General features: G+C 39.9%; 1 protein-coding gene across 1 annotated transcript in view; it reads left to right on the top strand.

Moving 5' to 3' along the window:
* Nucleotides 1–20,297, top strand: part of LOC150075004 (uncharacterized) — a 1,344,778-nt gene that overhangs the window by 841,924 nt on the left and 482,557 nt on the right. Inside the window, exon 20 of the mRNA XM_090389033.1 lies at nt 14,887–14,898. Coding sequence (XP_090245159.1) covers nt 14,887–14,898 — 12 coding nt within the window. The remainder of the gene's footprint in view (nt 1–14,886; nt 14,899–20,297) is intronic.

Raw genomic sequence — 20,297 nt, 5'->3', positions numbered from 1 at the left:
GATCATCTAGACAAGAATTCCGTTATAGCTCAGACGCAGCATGGTTTTGTTAAGGGCAGGTCTTGCCTGACCAATTTGATTGGATACTATGATGTAGTCACAAAAGAACTGGATGCAGGGAATAACTTTTATATTATATATTTGGATCTTAGAAAGGCTTTTGATACTGTTGCACATGGAAGACTGCTGCACAAATTGGAGCAGTGTGGCATTGGAGGCAAATTGCTACTATGGATAAGGGGATGGTTGAGTGGCAGAAGACAGAAAGTGGTAATCAATGGACACTGCTCAACGTGGAATAATGTTATTAGTGGAGTTCCTCAAGGTTCAGTGTTGGGTCCGTTGTTGTTTTCGGTGTTTATGAATGATATTGATGATGGGATATCAAGTTTAATGTCCAAGTTTGCAGATGATACAAAGGTTGGCAGGGTCGTTAAGGACACTACTGACGCTATGCTGCTGCAACAGGATCTGGAAAGGTTGAACAGATGGGCTGAGAGGTGGCAAATGAAGTTTATCATTGACAAATGTAAAGTACTACATATGGGATACAGTAACCCCAGAGCAACGTATCAACTCTGCGGTACTACACTGACAGTGGTGGAGAATGAAAAGGACCTGGGGGTAATTGTGCAGGCAGATATGAAGTTCTCTGAGCAGTGCAGACGAGCTGCAAGAGTAGCTCATGGTGTCTTGTCAATGATATACAGGAATTTTTCTAGCAGGGATAAGGAGGTGATTATTCCCTTGTATAAGGCAATGGTTAGGCCACATCTTGAGTACTGTATACAGGTCTGGAGGCCTCATTTCAAGAAGGATGTAGAGCTGCTGGAACGGGTACAGAGAAGGGCAACAAGATTAGTAAATGGAACAAAGGGTTGCTCTTACGAAGAAAGGCTTAAGTTTTGCAAATTACAGAGTCTGGAGACTAGGCACCGGCGAGGTGATCTGATAGAGGTGTATAAGGCTTTGAATGGTTTGAGCATGCTCAATGCCAATGGGATTCTTCATCTTGCTCAGAATAATCACCTCAGAGGGCATAAATTCAAATTGAGGAAGGACGGATGTCGGATAGATGTGCGGAAATTTGCCTTTGGCCAGCGGGTGGTTGGTTGGTGGAACCGACTTCCATCACTTGTTGTTGAAGTTGATAGCCTAAACAAATTTAAAGCTCAACTGGACAGGTATTTCGAACGAACGGAGGGGTGAAATGGGAGTGGGTTTTTTTTTTTTTTTTTTTGGCTGATGCTGAATAAGCTTGCTTTGTTGCATCATATGCCTCTACTAATGCTAATGCTAATGCTAATTATCCAACATAAATAGAAGACTTTTGTCAAATACATAAATAATAAGAATGAAAAATAAAAATAATAAGAATGAAAAATAAAAATAATAAGAATGAAAAATAAAAATAATAAAAAAAAAATCATGAAAGCTCCTTCATCAGACTGACATTCCCAAGGTCGACGCAATGGCTGAGATAGAGAGTAGCCCTATCTGGCATCATCATGAGTAACTGCCACCCACTGGATGCAAAAGCCACAAGCTAAACAGGTCCACTTCCATAGCTGATGGAAGATGACATGTAGAAGTACTGACCATACAGCATTGAATGTGATGTAGGATAAAGTCACTCAAGTTCAGGTCTTCAGCAGAGGGATCAGTTCGAAAAGTTGACTGTCTCCTTAGGAAGAAAATTAAGCAAGTGGCACTGTCTTCCTAGGGAGAAAGGAAGACAGTAGAACAAGTGGTGCTTGTTCTACTGTCTTCTATGAATGGCTTACCTTGTATGGCTACTAGAAGGGAAGGGTGAGCCCATCCAGCCTAACCAACTGTAGTTACATCCTGGACAACTGTGCTGGTGACCACCCAGGATGGAAGAAAAAGTCATTGCAGAAATGGATTATCAAAATGAATATGGTCATCATGCAAGCACACTACGAAGTCACCAAACTAGAGACAACCTAGAGACACCAAGCTAGAGGCTGTTGCATATGGAAGACTGCTGTACAAATTGGAGAGGTATGGAATTAAGGGTAAGTTGCTACAATGGATAAAGGGATGGTTGAGTGGGAGACGACAGAGAGTGGTAATAAATGGACACTGATCTTGATGGACAAATGTTGTTAGTGGAGGTCCCCAGGGTTTGGTGTTGGGCCCATTGTTGTTTTGTATATTTATCAGTGATATTGAAGGTATATCAGGTTTAATGTTGAAGTTTGCAGATGATACAAAGGTTGGCAGGGTTGTTAACGACAGTAAAGACAGTATGCTACTCCAACTGGATCTAGATAAGTTGGGAAAATGGGCTGAGAAGTGGCAACTGAAGTTTAACGTTGACAAATGCAAAGTACTGCATATTGGTAGCGATAACCGAAGAGAAACGTACCAACTCTGTGTGATACTACACTCAGGGAAGTGGAAAGTGAAAAAGACCTGTGGGTAATTGTGCAGTCGAATATGATGTTTGCTGAGCAGTGCCGACGGGCTGCCAGGGCAGGTCATGGAGTCTTGTCAAAGATATATAGGAATTTTGCTAGCAGGGACAGGGACGAGATTATCATATTATACAAGGCAATTGTCAGGCTGTACATAGAGTACTGTGTACAGGTCTGGAGACCACATTTTAGGAAGGATGTGGAGTTGCTAGAACAAGTACAAAGAAGGGCAACAAGATTAGTGAGAGGAACAAAGGGGTGCTCTTACCAAGAAAGGCTTAAAGTCTGCAAATTGCAGCACCTGGAGAGTAGGCACCTGTGAGGTGATCTGATTGAGGTGTATAAGGCCTTGAATGGGTTGAGCAAGCTGAATGCTGATGGGATTCTTCCTCTTCCTCAGACTAAGGACATGAAGGGGCATAGATTCAACTTGAGAGGAAAGAGAGTTGCAGAATAGATTTTAGCAGTTGGGTAGTTGATTGGTGGAACAGACTTTCATCTTTTGTTGTGGAAGTTGATAGCCTAAATAATTTAAGGCTGAGCTGGACAGGCATTTGGAATGAATGGAGGGTGAAATGGGAAGGTGTTTTTTTTTTTTGACTGTGCTGCATAAGCTTGCTTTCTTGCATTGTATGCCCATACTAATGCTAACTACATGCAAAGTGTACGAGAGATTTGAATATCCACCATGCAGTTTCCTGTACTTCTTTGGGTACTATGCCCTGTCATGCAGTTTTGTGATATAAATTTATTTTTGGATCCCAGGTATGCAAATCTTACAGGCCAAGCATACTGATTGCTATATGACTGTTAGTTCATCAGTGAAGTGCCTTCTCTTAATATACATCACTTAATATACCATAAGCCCAGCCCTTAATTGGGCATGACCAAAGATCCTTTAGCTCCGTTGGAGTGTTTCTTCTTTTGGCATATTCTAGAACAGACTAGTAATAAATATACTGGCATAATGTCAGATAGAACTTGCAGTGCCCCCTTCCCCCTCTCACTCTCTCTCTCTCTCTCTCTCTCTCTCTCTCTCGAGAGAGAGAGAGAGAGAGAGAGAATGCCAAGACCCGGGACTGTGAATTGAGACACCGAGTTTACTTAGATGGATTAGTGAATTGATATGGTGAAGGAAAGGAATTGGACAATTTGAGTTTGAGTGAGACTTAGTGGAAGAAAGAGGGAAAACATTATATTGGAAAGGTGCAGAAGACAAATTCAGGATTGGAGTGGTATAATTGTCTGAGGTATAATTGTCGAGTCTGAGGACGAGAGTTGCCGGTGCGGATGTGCCTTTCTGCCGCTCTTGGAACAGAGAAGTTTTTTCTGATTTATTTTCTGCTCTATTAGTTTAAATTGACATATTAACTTATTTTCTAGAGTAGCTTTATATTCCTATTTACGGTACTTAAGTTTAAAGTAACTTAGATAGAGATTTTGTAGGTATTACTTAGTATCGGAAAGGGTATCAAATCCACGTGTATACCGTTCGTAAATAGCCGCCATTGTTACGGGAAAATTAATCAGTAAAATCTATTAATCTTGTCGAACTTCATTGGCAATTAAATTGTACTTTTAAGTATATATATAACCACTTAGGTTACGTAACATAAATAATTAGTAAAAATAAATAATTAATACATAACGATACGGAAGTTATATAAAGGGATTTCGTAGGTAACACTCGTTACTGAAACAAATATTTCGTAGATAACACTCGTTACTGAAACATAAATATTTCGTAGATAACACTCATAGATTTCGTAGATAACACTCGTTATTGAAACATAAATATTTCGTAGATAACACTCGTTACTGAAACATAAATATTCGTAGATTTCGTAGATAATACTCGTTACTGAAACATAAATATTTCGTAGATAACACTCGTAGATTTCGTAGATAACACTCGTTACTGAAACATAAATATAGCGTTATAACTGTGTTGGGATACAAGTTTAGGATTTAATTTTATACTGAAATTGAAATTTTATTGAAAGTAAATCGAAATCATGACTCAAACCAGAGCAGCAAAGCAAAAGGCTCAAGCTAATGGGAATGCTGTGGCTCAGGGGAGAACTGAGGGGGGGCAGTTGCCCTCTGAATCACAGCCTTTTAAGATGCACTATTTGCTTGATGTTTGCAGAGCAGTCAGGTATGGGACATGATACTGCCATGGGGGATGTCTTTGTATGTGCACGATGCAAGGAGTGTAAGGAAATCAGGCGACAACTCAGCGTTGTTATGGGCCTATATGAGAGCTTGAAGGACAGGGTGGATGCCCTCGAAGGATTACAAGTGAGGGGCCCATCAAGCTCTCAGCTGCCCACACCAATGCCAGAGCTTGCACTTGGTCATCGCGCAACACAGCGGCAACCCCCAAGGCAGAATGCGCTGGTCCCAAAGGAACTAGTAGTTGTTGGTGACTCTATTGTCAGGGAAACGGGAAACATGCTTTGTAAAAAGGATAGGTGGAACAGGACCAGGGTATGTCTGCCAGGGGCAAAGGTTGATGACGTTGTAGAGCAGATATCATCTTTTAAGGGCACAAAAGGTGATATAGGTGTATACATTGGCACTAATGATATTAAGAGTAGGAGACCGGCGGAATTACTTAACAAGTACAGGTCACTGATGAAAAAAGCCGTGATTTTAGGGTCGAATTTGAAAGTGTCTGCAATTCTGCACAGACACGATAGGAGGGAGTATATGATGAGTGCCCTGTCGATCAATTCGGCCCTGGAAAGATTGTGCAGGGCTCAAGGGGTAGAATTTTTTTTCAGCCTGGTCTGTACTTGTTAACAGGAGAGACTGCTTCTACAGGGATGGGATACACTTATATAGTAGACCGGGGTTCGAGCCCGTCACCACCAAATACGGAGGATGCGGACAGGTCAGGGAATGACCACCGCATATCCCGGAGCAATATGGCCTTAGTTGCTAATGCTCCTAAAATCCAAATAACAAACAAACAAACAAACACTTATGTAGAAAGGGTGCAAGAATGTTTGCTGATGTTATCGAGGCAGTGTTAGGTGGGTCGGAAAACTGCTAGATTGGGGGGATACAAGGACTAATAGATTAACAGTAGCCACTGACAGAGGAGAAAGTGATTCTTGTACTGCTTCTATTGGAATGAGCAGTAGCCTGGAAAATAAGATGCAGGATATTACAGAGACTGCTGGGAATCATGAGGGTACAAGTAAACACATGGGTTGTGTTAGGGTGGCTAAGAGGAAGAGCAGGTGCATGTATACTTGCGTGTACACCAATGCTAGGAGTTTAGTAAATAAATTTGATGAATTTGAGTTATTGCTCAAAACATCAAAGGCAGATATTGTTGGGATTTCAGAGACGTGGTGTCACACAGATATAAGGAATGTAGAACTGGAATTTGGAGAGTACAATGTCTACAGAAAGGATAGACAGGATAGGAAGGAAGGAGGGGTTATGCTATTAGTTAAGAAACACATAAAATCCAAGGAAGTGAAGCCAGTCGACATCACTGGACAGTGCAGTGTCGAGTCAGTTTGGTGTGATATAAGCACTGGGAGATCAAAATTGAGAGTAGGAGTGTGCTATAGGCCTAATGACTCTGATGAGTATAATAAGAAACTGTACAGAGAAATAGAGTGGGCCAGTAAATCAGAGAGTCTTATAATGGGGGATTTGTTGCTACTTGTTAACAGGAGAGATTGCTTCTACAGGGATGGGATACACTTAAATAGAAAGGGTGCAAGAATGTTTGCTGACGCTATCGAGGCAGTGTTAGGTGGGTCGGAAAACTGCTAGCTTGGGGGGAGACAAAGACCAATAGATTGACAGTAGCCACTGGCAGAGGTGAAAGAGATTCTTGCACTGCTTCTATTAGAATGAGCAGAAACCTGAAAAACAAGATGCATGGTATTTCAGAGACTGCTGGGAGCCATTGCGGTACAAGTAAACACATGGGTTGTGTTAGGGTAGCTAAGAATAGAAACAGGTGCAGGTATACTTGTGTGTACACCAATTCTAGGAGTTTAGTAAATATATTTGATGAATTTGAGGTATTGCTCAAAACATCAAAGGCAGATATTGTTGGGATATCAGAGACGTGGTGTCACACAGATATAAGGGATGCAGAACTGCAATTTGGGGAGTACAACGTCTACAGAAAGGATAGACAGGATAGGAAGGGGGGAGGGGTTATGCTATTAGTTAAGAAACACATAAAAACCAAGGAAATGAAGCCAGTCGACATCGCTGGACAGTGCAGTGTTGAGTCAGTTTGGTGTGACATAAGCATTGGGAGATCAAAATTGAGAGTAGGAGTGTGCTATAGGCCTAATGATTCTGATGAGTATAATAAGGAACTGTACAGGGAAATAGAGTGGGCCAGTAAATCAGAGAGTCTTATAATGGGGGATTTTAATTTCCCAGATATTGACTGGAATTTGGGGTCTGGTTACTCACGCACTAGCAGGGCTTTTGTGGATTTATTGGATGATTGTTTTCTACATCAGCATGTTCGGGAGGCAACTAGAGGGAGTAATACTCTTGATTTGATTATCAGGAGTGATTCTTCATGCATTAAGAATCTGCAGATAAATGAACCACTAGGTGGCAGTGATCACAGTGTGCTGAAGTGGGATTTACTCAAAGAGGTAACTACCATTAGGGGTAAAGGGAAGGGTTATTGCTTCCGTAAAGGCGACTACGATGGACTGAGACAGTATTTAAATTCTATACAGTGGGACCAACTGATGATGTTACCAACAGCAAATTCAAAATGGGAAGCATTCAAAGAACTTATCTTGGAAGCTACTAGGCTTTACATACCAATTAAGAAATATTGTTCAAGGTTTAGGCCAAAATGGATGTCAGATGAACTAATGAGGCATATGGCAGAGAAGAAAAATGCATGGGATACTTACAAATTAACACATGACACAGAAGCCTATGATAGATACAAGTTGATATGCAACCAAGTTACAAAGGAGGTTAGGCAGGCGAACTCAGATTACGAGAAATCCTTGGCAAGGGATGCAAAGAAAATCAGCAAAGAGTTCTTTACTTATGTAAACTGTAGATAGAAGGGGATGAATCAGATTGGTCCACTTGATATCGATGGGTCAACTGTTGATGATCCTGCTCAGGTAGCTAACAAACTAAATGAATATTTTGCATCGACATTCACACATGAGGAGTTATTCAGCAAGGGGAATGCCAGAGGTGTATTCAACTCTAGCAGTAAGCTACAGAATCTTGAAATAACTGGGAGTAAAGTGGAGGAGAAACTGTTGAAGATAAACACAAGAAAGGCAACAGGGGTGGATGGGATCTATCCAGTTATATTAAAGGAGGCAGCAAAGGAAGTAAGCAAACCCTTAGCCATAATTATGAGAGCTTCCTTGGACTCAGGGGAGGTACCCATAGACTGGAAATGTGCAAATGTGACCCCAATTCACAAAGGAGGATCAAAGGCTGACACAAGTAATTATAGACCTGTGAGCTTAACTTCTGTTCCAGGAAAATTAATGGAGGCACTGGTTAAAGAAGCACTGCAGGATCATTTAGACAAGACTTCAGTTATAGCTCAGACACAGCATGGTTTTGTTAAGGGGAAGTCTTGCCTGACCAACTTGATTGGATACTATGATGCAGTCAGAAAAGAACTGGATGCAGGGAATAACTTTGATATTATATACTTGGATCTTAGAAAGGCTTTTGATACTGTTGCACGTGGAAGACTGCTACACAAATTGGAGCAGTGTGACATTGGAGGCAAATTGCTGCTATGGATAAAGGGGTGGTTGAGGGGGAGAAGACAGAGAGTGGTAATCAATGGACACTGCTCATCGTGGACTAATGTTATTAGTGGAGTCCCTCAGGGCTCAGTGTTGGGTCCATTATTGTTTTCTGTATTTATAAATGATATTGATGATGGTATATCAAGCTTAATGTCCAAGTTTGCAGACGATACAAAGGTTGGCAGGGTTGTCAAGGACACTACTGACACTATGCTGCTGCAACAGGATCTGGAAAGGTTGAGCAGATGGGCTGAGAGGTGGCAAATGAAGTTTAACATTGACAAATGTAAAGTACTACACATGGGAAACAGCAACCCCAGAGCAACGTATCAACTCTGTGGTACTACACTGACAGTGGTAGAGAATGAAAGGGACGTGGGGGTGGTTGTGCAGGCAGATATGAAGTTCTCTGAGCAGTGCAGATGGGCTGCAAGAGTAGCTCATGGAGTATTGTCAATGATATACAGGAATTTTTCCAGCAGGGATAAGGAGGTGATTATTCCATTGTATAAGGCAATGGTCAGGCCACACCTAGAGTACTGTATACAGGTCTGGAGGCCTCATTTCAAGAAGGATGTAGAGCTGCTGGAACGAGTACAGAGAAGAGCAACAAGATTAGTGAATGGAACAAAGGGGTGCTCTTACGAAGAAAGGCTTAAGTTTTGCAAATTACAGTGTCTGGAGACTAGGCACCAGCGAGGTGACCTGATAGAGGTGTATAAAGCCTTGAATGGTTTAAGCATGCTCAATGCTGATGGGATTCTTCCTCTAGCTCAGAAAAATCACCTGAGAGGGCATAAATTCAAATTGAGGAAGGACAGATGTAGGATGGACGTGCGGAAATTTGCCTTTAGCCAGCGGGTGGTTGTTTGGTGGAACAGACTCCCATCCCTTGTGGTGGAGGTTGATAGCCTAAATAAGTTTAAGGCTCAGCTGGACAGGTATTTTGAACGAACAGAGGGGTGAAGTGGAAGTGGGGTTTTTTTTTTTTTTTTTTTTTTTTGGCTGATGCTGCATAAGCTTGCTTTCTTGCATCAAAATGCCTCTACTAATGCTAATGCTAATGCTAATTTTAATTTCCCAGATATTGACTGGAATTTGGGGGTTGGTCACTCACACACCAGCAAGGCTTTTGTGGATTTATTGGATGATTGTTTTCTACATCAGCATGTTCGGGAGGCAACTAGAGGGAGTAATACTCTTGATTTGATTATCAGTAGTGATTCTTCATGCATTAAGAATCTGCAGATAAATGAACCACTAGGTGGCAGTGATCACAGTGTTCTGAAGTGGGAGTTACTCAAAGAGGTAACTACCATTAGGGGTAAAGGGAAGGGATATTGCTTTCGCAAAGGCGACTACGATGGACTGAGACAGTATTTAGGTTCTATACAGTGGGATCGGCTGATGATGTTACAAGCAGCAGATTCAAAATGGGAAGCATTTAAAGAACTTATCTTGGAAGCTACTAGGCTTTACATACCAACTAAGAAATATTGTTCAAGGTTTAGGCCTAAATGGATGTCAGATGAACTAATGAGGCATATGGCAGAGAAGAAAAATGCATGGGATACATACAAATTAACACGTGACACAGAAGCCTATGATAGATACAAGTTGATCTGTAACCAAATTACAAAGGAGGTTAGGCAGGCGAAGGCAGATTACAAGAGATCCTTGGCAAGGTATGCGAAGAAAAACAGCAAAGAGTTCTTTACTTATGTAAACTGTAGATAGAAGGGGATGAATCAGATTGGTCCACTTGATATCGATGGGTCAACTGTTGATGACCCTGCTCAGGTAGCTAACAAACTAAATGAATATTTTGCATCGACATTCACACATGAGGAGTTATTCAGCGAGGGGAATGCCAGAGGTGTATTCAACTCTAGCAGTAAGCTAGAGAATCTTGTAATAACTGAGAGTAAAGTGGAGGAGAAATTGTTGAAGATAAACTCAAGAAAGGCACCTGGGGTGGATGGGATCTATCCAGTTATATTAAAGGAGGCAGCAAAGGAAGTAAGCAAACCCTTAGCCATAATTATGAGAGCTTCCTTGGATTCAGGGGAGGTACCCATGGACTGGAGATGTGCAAATGTGACCCCAATTCACAAGGGAGGATCAAAGGCTGACACAAGTAATTATAGACCTGTGAGTTTAACTTCTGTTGCCGGAAAATTAATGGAGGCACTGGTTAAAGAAGCACTGCAGGATCATCTAGACAAGACTTCAGTTATAGCTCGGACATAGCATGGTTTTGTTAAGGGGAAGTCTTGCCTGACCAATTTGATTGGATACTATGATGCAGTCACAAAAGAACTGGATGCATTGAATAACTTTGATATTATATGCTTGGATCTTAGAAAGGCTTTTGATACTGTTGCACATGGAAGACTGCTGCATAAATTGGAGCAGTATGGCATTGGAGGCAAATTGCTGCTATGGATAAAGGGGTGGTTGAGGGGGAGAAGACAGAGAGTGGTAATCAATGGACACTGCTCATCGTGGACTAATGTTATTAGTGGAGTCCCTCAGGGTTCAGTATTGGGTCCTTTATTGTTCTCTGTATTTATAAATGATATTGATGATGGTATATCAGGCTTAATGTCCAGGTTTGCAGACGATACGACGGTTGGCAGGGTTGTCAAGGACACTACTGACACTATGCTTCTGCAACAGGATCTGGAAAGATTGAGCAGATGGGCTGAGAGGTGGCAAATAAAGTTTAACATTGACAAATGTAAAGTACTACATATGGGAAACAGCAACCGCAGAGCAACGTATCAACTCTGTGGTACTACACTGACAGTGGTAGAGAATGAAAGGGACCTGGGGTGTGGTTGTGCAGGCAGATATGAAGTTCTCTGAGCAGTGCAGACGGGCTGCAAGAGTAGCTCATGGTGTATTGTCAATGATATATAGGAATTTTTCTAGCAGGGATAAGGAGGTGATTATTCCCTTGTATAAGGCAATGGTCAGGCCACAACTAGAGTACTGTATACAGGCCTGGAGGCCTCATTTCAAGAAGGATGTAGAGCTGCTGATACGAGTACAGAGAAGAGCAACAAGATTAGTGAATGGAACAAATTGGTGCCCTTATGAAGAAAGGCTTAAGTTTTGCGAATTACAGTGTCTGGAGACTAGGCACCAGCGATGTGATCTGATAGAGGTGTACAAAGCCTTGAATGGTTTGAGCATGCTCAATGCTGATGGGATTCTTCCTCTTGCTCAGAATAATCACCTGAGAGGGCATAAGTTCAAATTGAGGAAAGACAGATGTAGGATAGATGTGCGGAAATTTGCCTTTAGCCAGCGGGTGTTGGTAGGTGGAACAGACTTCCATCCCTTGTCGTGGAAGTTGATAGCCTAAATGAGTTTAAGGCTCAGCTGGACAGGTATTTCAAACGAACAGAGGGATGAAGTGGAAGTGGTTATTTTTTATTTATTTATTTTACTTTATTTTTTTTTTTTTTTGGCTGTTGCTGCATAAGCTTGCTTTCTTGCATCAAATGCCTCTACTAATGCTAATGCTAATTCTAATGCTAATTGTAAGCAAGGTGAAAAATGCAAGAATTAAAGAAGTGGAAGGAATTAGTGAACCAATTATGAGACTTACCTTTGAATTTGGAGGGAATATTTTTGACTCTAGTGCTCTCCAACAAGGAGCAGAAGACAGCAAGAAGATCGGATTTGAGGAGCAGTTGGAAAGTCTCATCCTGGAAAAAGAGTGTTGTAATTATGGGAGATTTAAATGCACAGGTAGGGAGAGAAAGAATAGGGTTGGTGAGTGTTATTGGATTTTATGGATATGGACAAAGAAATGAAGGCCAAAGGCTGGTGAATCTGTGCTTGCAGAATGGATTAAAAATAAGTAATACTTGGTTTGACAAGAAGCTAAGCCATAAGATAATGAGATACAGCTGGAATGGAAGATATGAAAGAGACATGAAACTATTGGGGAATCATTGTATTATGCCATTGTGCTAAAATTTTTGAGCAAACACTTAAGACAAGATTAAGTGAACGAAATAGAAGAGAGAATGATGGAAGAACAGTATGGATTTAGAAGAGGAGGGTCAACGATTGACCTGATGTTTGCTTTAAGAGAATTGCTAGAAGGAGTGTACTGAGAGCCTCTTTCTGGTATTTTTAGATTTTGAATATGATAGTGTGCAAAGAGAAAAAATGTGGGAAAGTCTGGATAAAATGGTAATAGACAGGGAGGAGGTTGTGATGATTAAAAATATGTATTCAAAGTGTGAAAGTTGTGTGAGGACGTAATTTGGGGACTCTGATTGGTTTCCATTGTCCAATACCCTGACTTTGACTGGGTAGTGTTATAAGCACTACTTTTTATTATGTCATGGACAATAATATCCTTGTAGCTGTGGGTGATAAAAAAGGTGGAAAGCTGTGTTTGCAGATGATGTTATCCTATGAGCAAACAAGGAGGAAGAATTTCAAGAGGGCGCCTCCGTAGCCAGCTGGGCAGGAGCAGCAGTGCGTGCACACGCTTCTTGATTAGACTGGGGTTCGAGGCCGTAACCACCAAATATGGAGGATGCGGAAAGGTCAGGGAATGACCACCGCATATCCCCGGAGCAATATGGCCTTAGTTGCTAATGCTCCTAAAAACAAAAAAAACAATAATAATAATAATAAATAAACAAAAAAAAAAAAAAACAACTTCAAGAGAAACTAACACATTGGGAAAGTGTAATCAGTGAGTATGGTCTAAAGATAAGTAACCAAAAAAGCAAAGAGATGGTGATGGATAGAGGGGGAGAAGTCATTGTAAAAGGGATAGAATTATGGAATGAAATGTTGGAAGTGGTGAACAATTTTAAGTACCTAGGGAGTGTATTAACAAAGGATGGAAACCTAGATATGGAAATAACAAGGAGAATAGCTTATCAGAGTGTCTTGTTAACCTTAACAGCCTGTTATGGGCTAAGGAAGTTCCAATGAAGTGCAAAATGTTGATAAATAGGACATATTTTGTTCCTGTTTTGACCTATGCTGCTGAGATATGGAGGATGAATAAAAAGGATACCAGCAGAATCCAAGCAATGGAAATAAAGGTGTTAAGGACTATGCTAGCTAAAACTAGAAGAGACAAAATTAGAAATATTGACATTGGAATGAACTTGGGAATAGAAAGTTTGAGGGAGAAGATGACTGCATCATGTTTGCGATGGTTTGGACACATGAAGAGAATGAACTCAAACAGAATATCAAGAAGAATGTTTGAGATGAAAATGGACAAGAAGAGGCTGAGAGGAAGACCTTGGAAAAGTTGGAGGGATCAGATTAGGGAAGATGTGGAAATGAAAGGAATTGAGTGGAAGAGAATGACAGAAGGTTTGATTTGGGAAGATTAGATGGAATACACCAGGCCCAACCCAAGGTTGGAACAACAAGGAAGATACAGAATATTAGGGAATTAGTTATTTGATAATGCCAATCTCCAGAGGCATAAGTTAATATGAGTGTATATAAATGTTCATAAAGCTTGTTAAAGCTGTGCACTTTAATGCTCCTCCTCTGAGGTGCCTCCGTAGCCAGGTGGGCAGGAGCAGCAGTGCGTAGCGCATGCTTCTTGATTAGACTCGAGCCCATGACCACCAAATACGGAGGATGCAAAAAGGTTAGGGAATGACTACCACATATCCCTGGAGTAATATGGCCTTAGTTGCTAATGCTCCTAAAAACCAAATAACAAATAAACAAACTTTAATGCTACATTTTACTTTTAATGATTCTCTCTGGAGCTTAGCATGTAAGATTCATACTTTGTTTTGAATGCATCATACATGCTTTAAGAAGGTCATCTTCTCCACTTACACTCAAAGATTCCTGACCAACTTGACATACCTGAGAGAAAGAATCCCATGTCTGACTAAAAGTTGATAAGTTGCATTAATAATGTTTTGTTATCAATTTCATATTCATATGGTACATTAAAGTCTCCCAATACTAATCTTTTTATCTCCATATTAGATGAGATAATTAGTTCACAGTCAGAAAATTAAACCACCTAAAGGTGGTTTAATTTTCCGACTGTGAACTTTTTTTAAAATGGCTATCATTGCTATTCTTGGATATAGGAAAACCTAGGAAATTTCAAGGTCGTTAAATTTTTAAGGAACTATAATCAGTCACTGGGAATTATTAGCGGAATAGTTGTGCTACCTGATAGCTTTGCGGTAGAAGTTTTCAGGATACCAAATTGTATGTAAAAATACTCACGTGTTGCTGATTTATTTATTACTGTTATTTTCAAGGTCACAGTCATTCTACCGAGTCAGCCATTTTCATGAGATAAAAGAACTACAGCAGTGCCACCTGCTTGTTCAGTGAGATTAGAAATTCGGCATAAATTGCGTAAAATTATTAAATTGCGACATCACCATTGTATAAGAGCTACCACTTCTATATAGCTGCATAAGGCTTGGCAGATCGGCAGCTTAAATCCCTAGCCTAGATAAATGGTGAGGGTTGACTTCAGGAAGGGCATCTGGTCATAAAAACTATGCCAAAACAAAAGGTGATTGATGGAAAGTAGATGTGTCAGGGCTTCCGAACAAAGGACAGGTCCGGTTAAAGAAGAGATGAAGAAGGAGTTGAAAGTTCCGGTTCAGCTAGAGATGAAGAAGGAGTTGAAAAGTGTTAGAATAGGAACATTGAATATTGGGACGATGAATGGAAAGAGCAGAGTGCCGACCCCATATGAACGTGGGAAGAAGGTGAGGACAAAGAAGAAGATTAGATGAGATAAATAAAAATTGTTGCTGTTCTTTCAAGCTTTGAAGTATTGCTTTATTTACTGTTAGTTTAACTTCTGTTCCGGGTAAAATAATGGTGTCACTGGTTAAAGATGCATTGCAGGATCATCTAGACAAGACTGCAGCAATAATTCAGACACAGCATGGGTTTGTTAAGGGAAAGTCTTGTCTGACAAATTTGATAGGATATTATGATGTGGTTACAAAGGAACTGGATGCAAAAAATAATTTTGATATCATCTATTTGGATTTCAGGAAAGCTTTTGACACTGTTGCGCATGAAAGACTATTGTACAAATTGGAGCAGAATGGTATTAAGGGTAAGTTGCTACAATGGATAAAAGGATGGTTAAGTGGAAAAAGACAGAGGGTGGTAATCAATGGGTGCTGCTCTTCGTGGACTAATGTTATTAGTGGAGTCCCACAGGGTTCGGCGTTGGGTCCACTGTTGTTTAATATATTTATCAATGATACTGATGAAGGTATATCAGGCTTAATGTTGAAGTTTGCAGATGATACAAAGGTTGGCAGGGTTGTTAATGACAGTAATGGCAGTGTGCTACTGCAACAGGATCTAGATAATTTGGGCAGATGGGCTAAGAAGTGGCAACTGAAGTTTAATCTTGACAAATGCAAAGTACTGCATATGGGTAGAAGTAACCCCAGAGAAACGTACCAACTGTGTGGTACTACACTTAAGGTGGTAGAAAATGAAAAAGACCTTGGCATAATTGCGTTGGCAGATATGAAGTTTTCTGAGCAATGCAGACAGGCTGCCAGGGCAGGTCATGGGGTTTTGTCAATGATATATAGGAATTTTGCTAGCAGGGAAAAGGAGGTGATTATCCCTCTGTATAAGGCAATGGTCAGGCCACGCCTTGAGTACTGCATACAGGTCTGTAGGCCTCATTTTAGGAAGGATGTAGATTTGCTTGAGCGTGTACAGAGAAGGGCAACAAGATTGGTGAGGGGAATGAAGGGATCCTCTTACCAAGAGAGGCTTAAGATCTGCAAATTGCAGTGGCTGGAGACTAGGCATCTTCGCGGTGATCTGATTGTGGTATATAAGGCCTTGAATGGGTTGAGCACACTGAATTCTGATGGGATCCTTCCACTTGTTCAGATTACGAACCTAAGGGGGCATAAATTCAAATTAAGAAAAGACAGATGTAGAATAGATATGCGGAAATTTGCCTTTAGCCAGCGGGTGGTTAATTGCTGGAACAAACTTCCATCTGTCATTGTGGAAGTTGATAGATTGAATAAATTTAAGGAGGAACTGGACAGGCATTTGGAGAGAATGGTGTGATTTTTTTTTTTTTTTTGGCTGATGCTGCATAAGCTCAAACACATGCTTTCTTGCATCACATACTACTACTATTAGGGAGAAGGATTCTGCCACCAGTTTAAGAATTATGTTTCCAATTTTTAATTTAATATATGTATCCTCATTTTTCATTAAGGATATATATTACCCTTATATGCAGTTTATTATGTATCAACAGAGATACTCCCCCATCTTATTTTCTCTATCCCTCCTAATTAATTTGAAGTTTTCTGGACATATTTCTGAATCCAGTCAGCTAAGTCTCTGTCAAGAGCCAGATATCAAATACAGAATGACTCTTCTGTAATTTAAATATATTAAACAAGTTAATAATGATCCTGCAGTAATAAAATTCATGATGATAATAATTTTATCTTGAGTGATTTTTTCCTTACCTCTTTTAAAAATATCATACTATATCATTATATTGGTTGATTGATTGTTGTATGGTAGATGGGGGATTATTAGCAATTCTTCCAGAAACACTTTTATTATAATAAGTTTGTGAGGGATTTGTTTATTACAGATAGTTCTCGACTTTACGAGTTGATTTGTTCCTAGTGCGCTCGTAAAGCGAAAACATGTAAAGCGGGAATTTATTTCCCATTGACATAAAGCAGGAATTTATTTTCCATTGACATAAGGTTAAAAATAGGGGTTACGTTCTCAACAATGAAATTAGTTAGCTAATTAGTTTGTTTAAACAATGATTGATTTATTGAAAGAAATGAAAACGTAGCCTGTAAAATCAAGCAAATTATTTACGACTTACAAATGTTAAAGAATGTTTATTCTTCATCATCATCGACTAATATAATAAACAAGTTAATAATGCTCCTGCAGTAATAAAATTCATGATGATAATAATTTTATCTTGAGTGATTTTTTGGTTTGTTGCACAAGGAGGCGTCTTCTTCAGAAATGTTTCAAGAGACGTTTGTTTCCACGATAATCTTCTCTTTTAATTATAAATTTCACGATTGCATGCATAAACATTTTTTAACAGCACACACAAATTGCAACTAACACGATTCACGTGGAGTAACAAGTTTACGAAACTTAAAAAAAAGGAACGAAGAGAAGATTCTGAAAATTTATTTATTTTTTTTATATGATTGAAGATTTCAGTAAAGGGGAAACACATTTCGCCATAATAACATAAAACACCACACAATTCCAGCTATCGGTATTTTCGCAAATGCAAGAAGATCGCATTTACTACCCATTTATAATTGCTTGCAGTAAGTAACAGAAAAGCCCAATAAATCGGAAAGTGCAAATTGTTTTTATTGTTTTATGGTAGTGACCTCAAAAATGTGTTTTATAAAAATATCACAAAGGCGTTTTTTTTTTTTTTTTTTTTATGATAAACACGAAAGGTATCAAAACCTATATTACTTAGTACCGTGCATGGATTGAAGGAGAAGTATGGGGGGGGGGATGCCGGAAACTTTGCTCTAGAGACTAAACATGGGTTTCACCATTTCAAGCCTCCAATAAGCAAAGTGGTGGTATTTCACCGGTTAATGAGAGTCATCTACCACCTACGTTTAAAATTGATTCTTATAATGAAACATATGATAATGATGAAAGTGTAGTGCATTTTAAGGATTTGAATTGGTAACTAATACAATTTACAAACCATGCTCATATGCATGGCCTTAATGTCACGCTGGTGACCTTAAACATTTTAGAGAGATAAATAGCTTAGATGTCGCGAAAATTTCAACTTCCGAGATCTTGAAACGAATTATCAAAAAACAATGTGTTATTGGGTTCACATTATGGTATTTTAACGATACGATGGTGTCTCATGAACTGATTAATATCGTAAAGCGGGATACACTGTATTGTATTGTATAGCTACACACGTTGTTTGGAATGCGGTATTTATGAATGTTTTTAACATTCATTTTTTTGCAATTAATATTTCATATTTTCGATTTTGTTGATACTTGGGGAAAAAAACTCGTAAAGTGAAAACTCGAAAAGCGAGAACTGCCTATATATGTTTTTTAGTTGCCTAAATCTGTAAGTTGAAACAGAAATTCCATTTAGAATGCTGTGTTGAAATTTCATGATATCCATGTAGTTCTAATCAAATCAAATTTTGAAAACAGTATGCATTTCTGGGTATAAATATTTCATTTTTTCAGCCTTGCTGTCAATGTCTAATTTATTTTTAAAATGCTCTTCTAGACTAGATTGGCACTCTCCACCATGAAGGGTGCCAATGTAGATACATACTGGTAAATCTCTTTAGGAGCCACCAGCATGTTTCCCTGTCACTCTACATCAATGACATTAATTTTATTCCCACTGAACAGGTTTTGAGATCCATGAGTAGACTGACTTTTGAATTTCAGATTTTGGTAATGTTTTTTTTCACCTTTATTGACTTTATTTCCCAAATAAATTTCAAGTATACATAACACTTTTAACATAACCATAGAAAAGTTGTATTCAGATGAAGTAGATTTTTTGAACTATTGCAGCAGCATAAGTCTCTGATCATTTGGCTGGAAACGTATACTTTCTATTTTGAGTTGCCTTTCTATGGTAATATGAAAAACCTCTGTAGGAAATTTGGGACTTCAATTTTTAATTTTAGTAATGCCTCCTAAGTTAGTTTCAGTGTAGTCTGAGTTCCATTACTAGTGTCTTAGCTAATATTAGCATTAGTTGAGGCATACAATGCAAGAAAGCAAGCTTATGCTTAAGAAGCATCAGCCAAAAAAAAAAAAAAAAAACACTCTCCCATTTTACCCATCCATTCACTCCAAATCCTGTCTAGCTCAGCCTTAAGTTTATTTAAGCTACCAACCTCCACAACAAGAGATCGAAGTCTGTTTCAGCAAAATCGACTATCTGCTGGCTAATGGCAATTTCCGAACATCTATTCTACAACCATCATTCCTCTATTTGAATCTTTGCCCCCTTCAGGTTTGTAATCTGAGCAAGAGGAAGAATCCCATCAGCATTGAGCTTGCTCAGCCTGTTCTCTGATTGAGGCCTTATATGCCTCAATCAGATCACCTCGCAGGTGCCTAGTCTCCAGGTGCTGAAATTTGCAGAACTTAAGTCTTTCTTGGTAAGAGCACCCCATTGTTCCCCTTTACAGTACACAGTACTCAAGGTATGGCCTGACCATCGTCTTGTACAAAGTGTAAAGTGTGTTTAGTGTCAAGCGGCACTGGGGGTTCCCCCATCTCCGTGTTGCTTACGTTGTGGGTGTGCCGGTTTGCTGGAAATGTCAGAGATTTAAAAGTGTATGGACATTGTACAAGTGTAGTGGCATGTACCATTGTTCATCTGGTAATTTTTCTGCGCTTCCGTAGCCAGGTGGGAAGGAGCAGCAGTGCGTACCACATGCTTCTTGATTAGACTGGGGTTCGAGCCTGTCACCACCAAATACGGAGGATGCGGAAAGGTCAGGGAATGACCACCGCATATTCCGGAGCAATATGGCCTTAGTTGCTAATGCTCCTAAAAACCAAACAACAACAACAACTGGTAATTTTGCCACTGGACCCCTGCTGTGGCCCAATGTTGCCCCACTTTTACCCCATGGAGGCAGACCAGGAAACCCAGTAGTTTTAGTTGTACTCTGGCAGGTCCTGCCACCTAGTTTCTTGAGATTTCAGTGGCTAGGGCCTGAAAAAAAAAAGTAGATTGCTGGAATTTGGTTAGGCCAAGAGGTAACCAGTTCAAATTTCAGCATTTAAACTTTTGATGTGTGGGGCATCCACTGATGGTTTAGACAGAGTAGGGGGGAGAAGACTGGAGGGAAAAGACAGAAATATGAGGACAATCGAGAAAGCACCCCTGTGGAAGTCAATGGGGCAGGCCCATGCTCCACCAGAAGGGGAAAAAGGGGGACAGCAAGGAGGAGAGGAGATGGAAAAAACCTTCCCCCCACCCTGTCGGGGGAAAGTGAATGAAAGTGGCCAGGCAA

This window comes from Mastigoproctus giganteus, chromosome 14 (genome assembly GCF_048544385.1).
Source record: "Mastigoproctus giganteus isolate SK-2022 chromosome 14, ASM4854438v1, whole genome shotgun sequence".
In the NCBI taxonomy this organism is placed as follows: Eukaryota; Metazoa; Arthropoda; class Arachnida; order Uropygi; family Thelyphonidae; genus Mastigoproctus; species Mastigoproctus giganteus.
The sequence above is the reverse complement of the archived record's forward strand: the minus strand, read 5'-3'. Positions and strand labels throughout refer to the sequence as shown.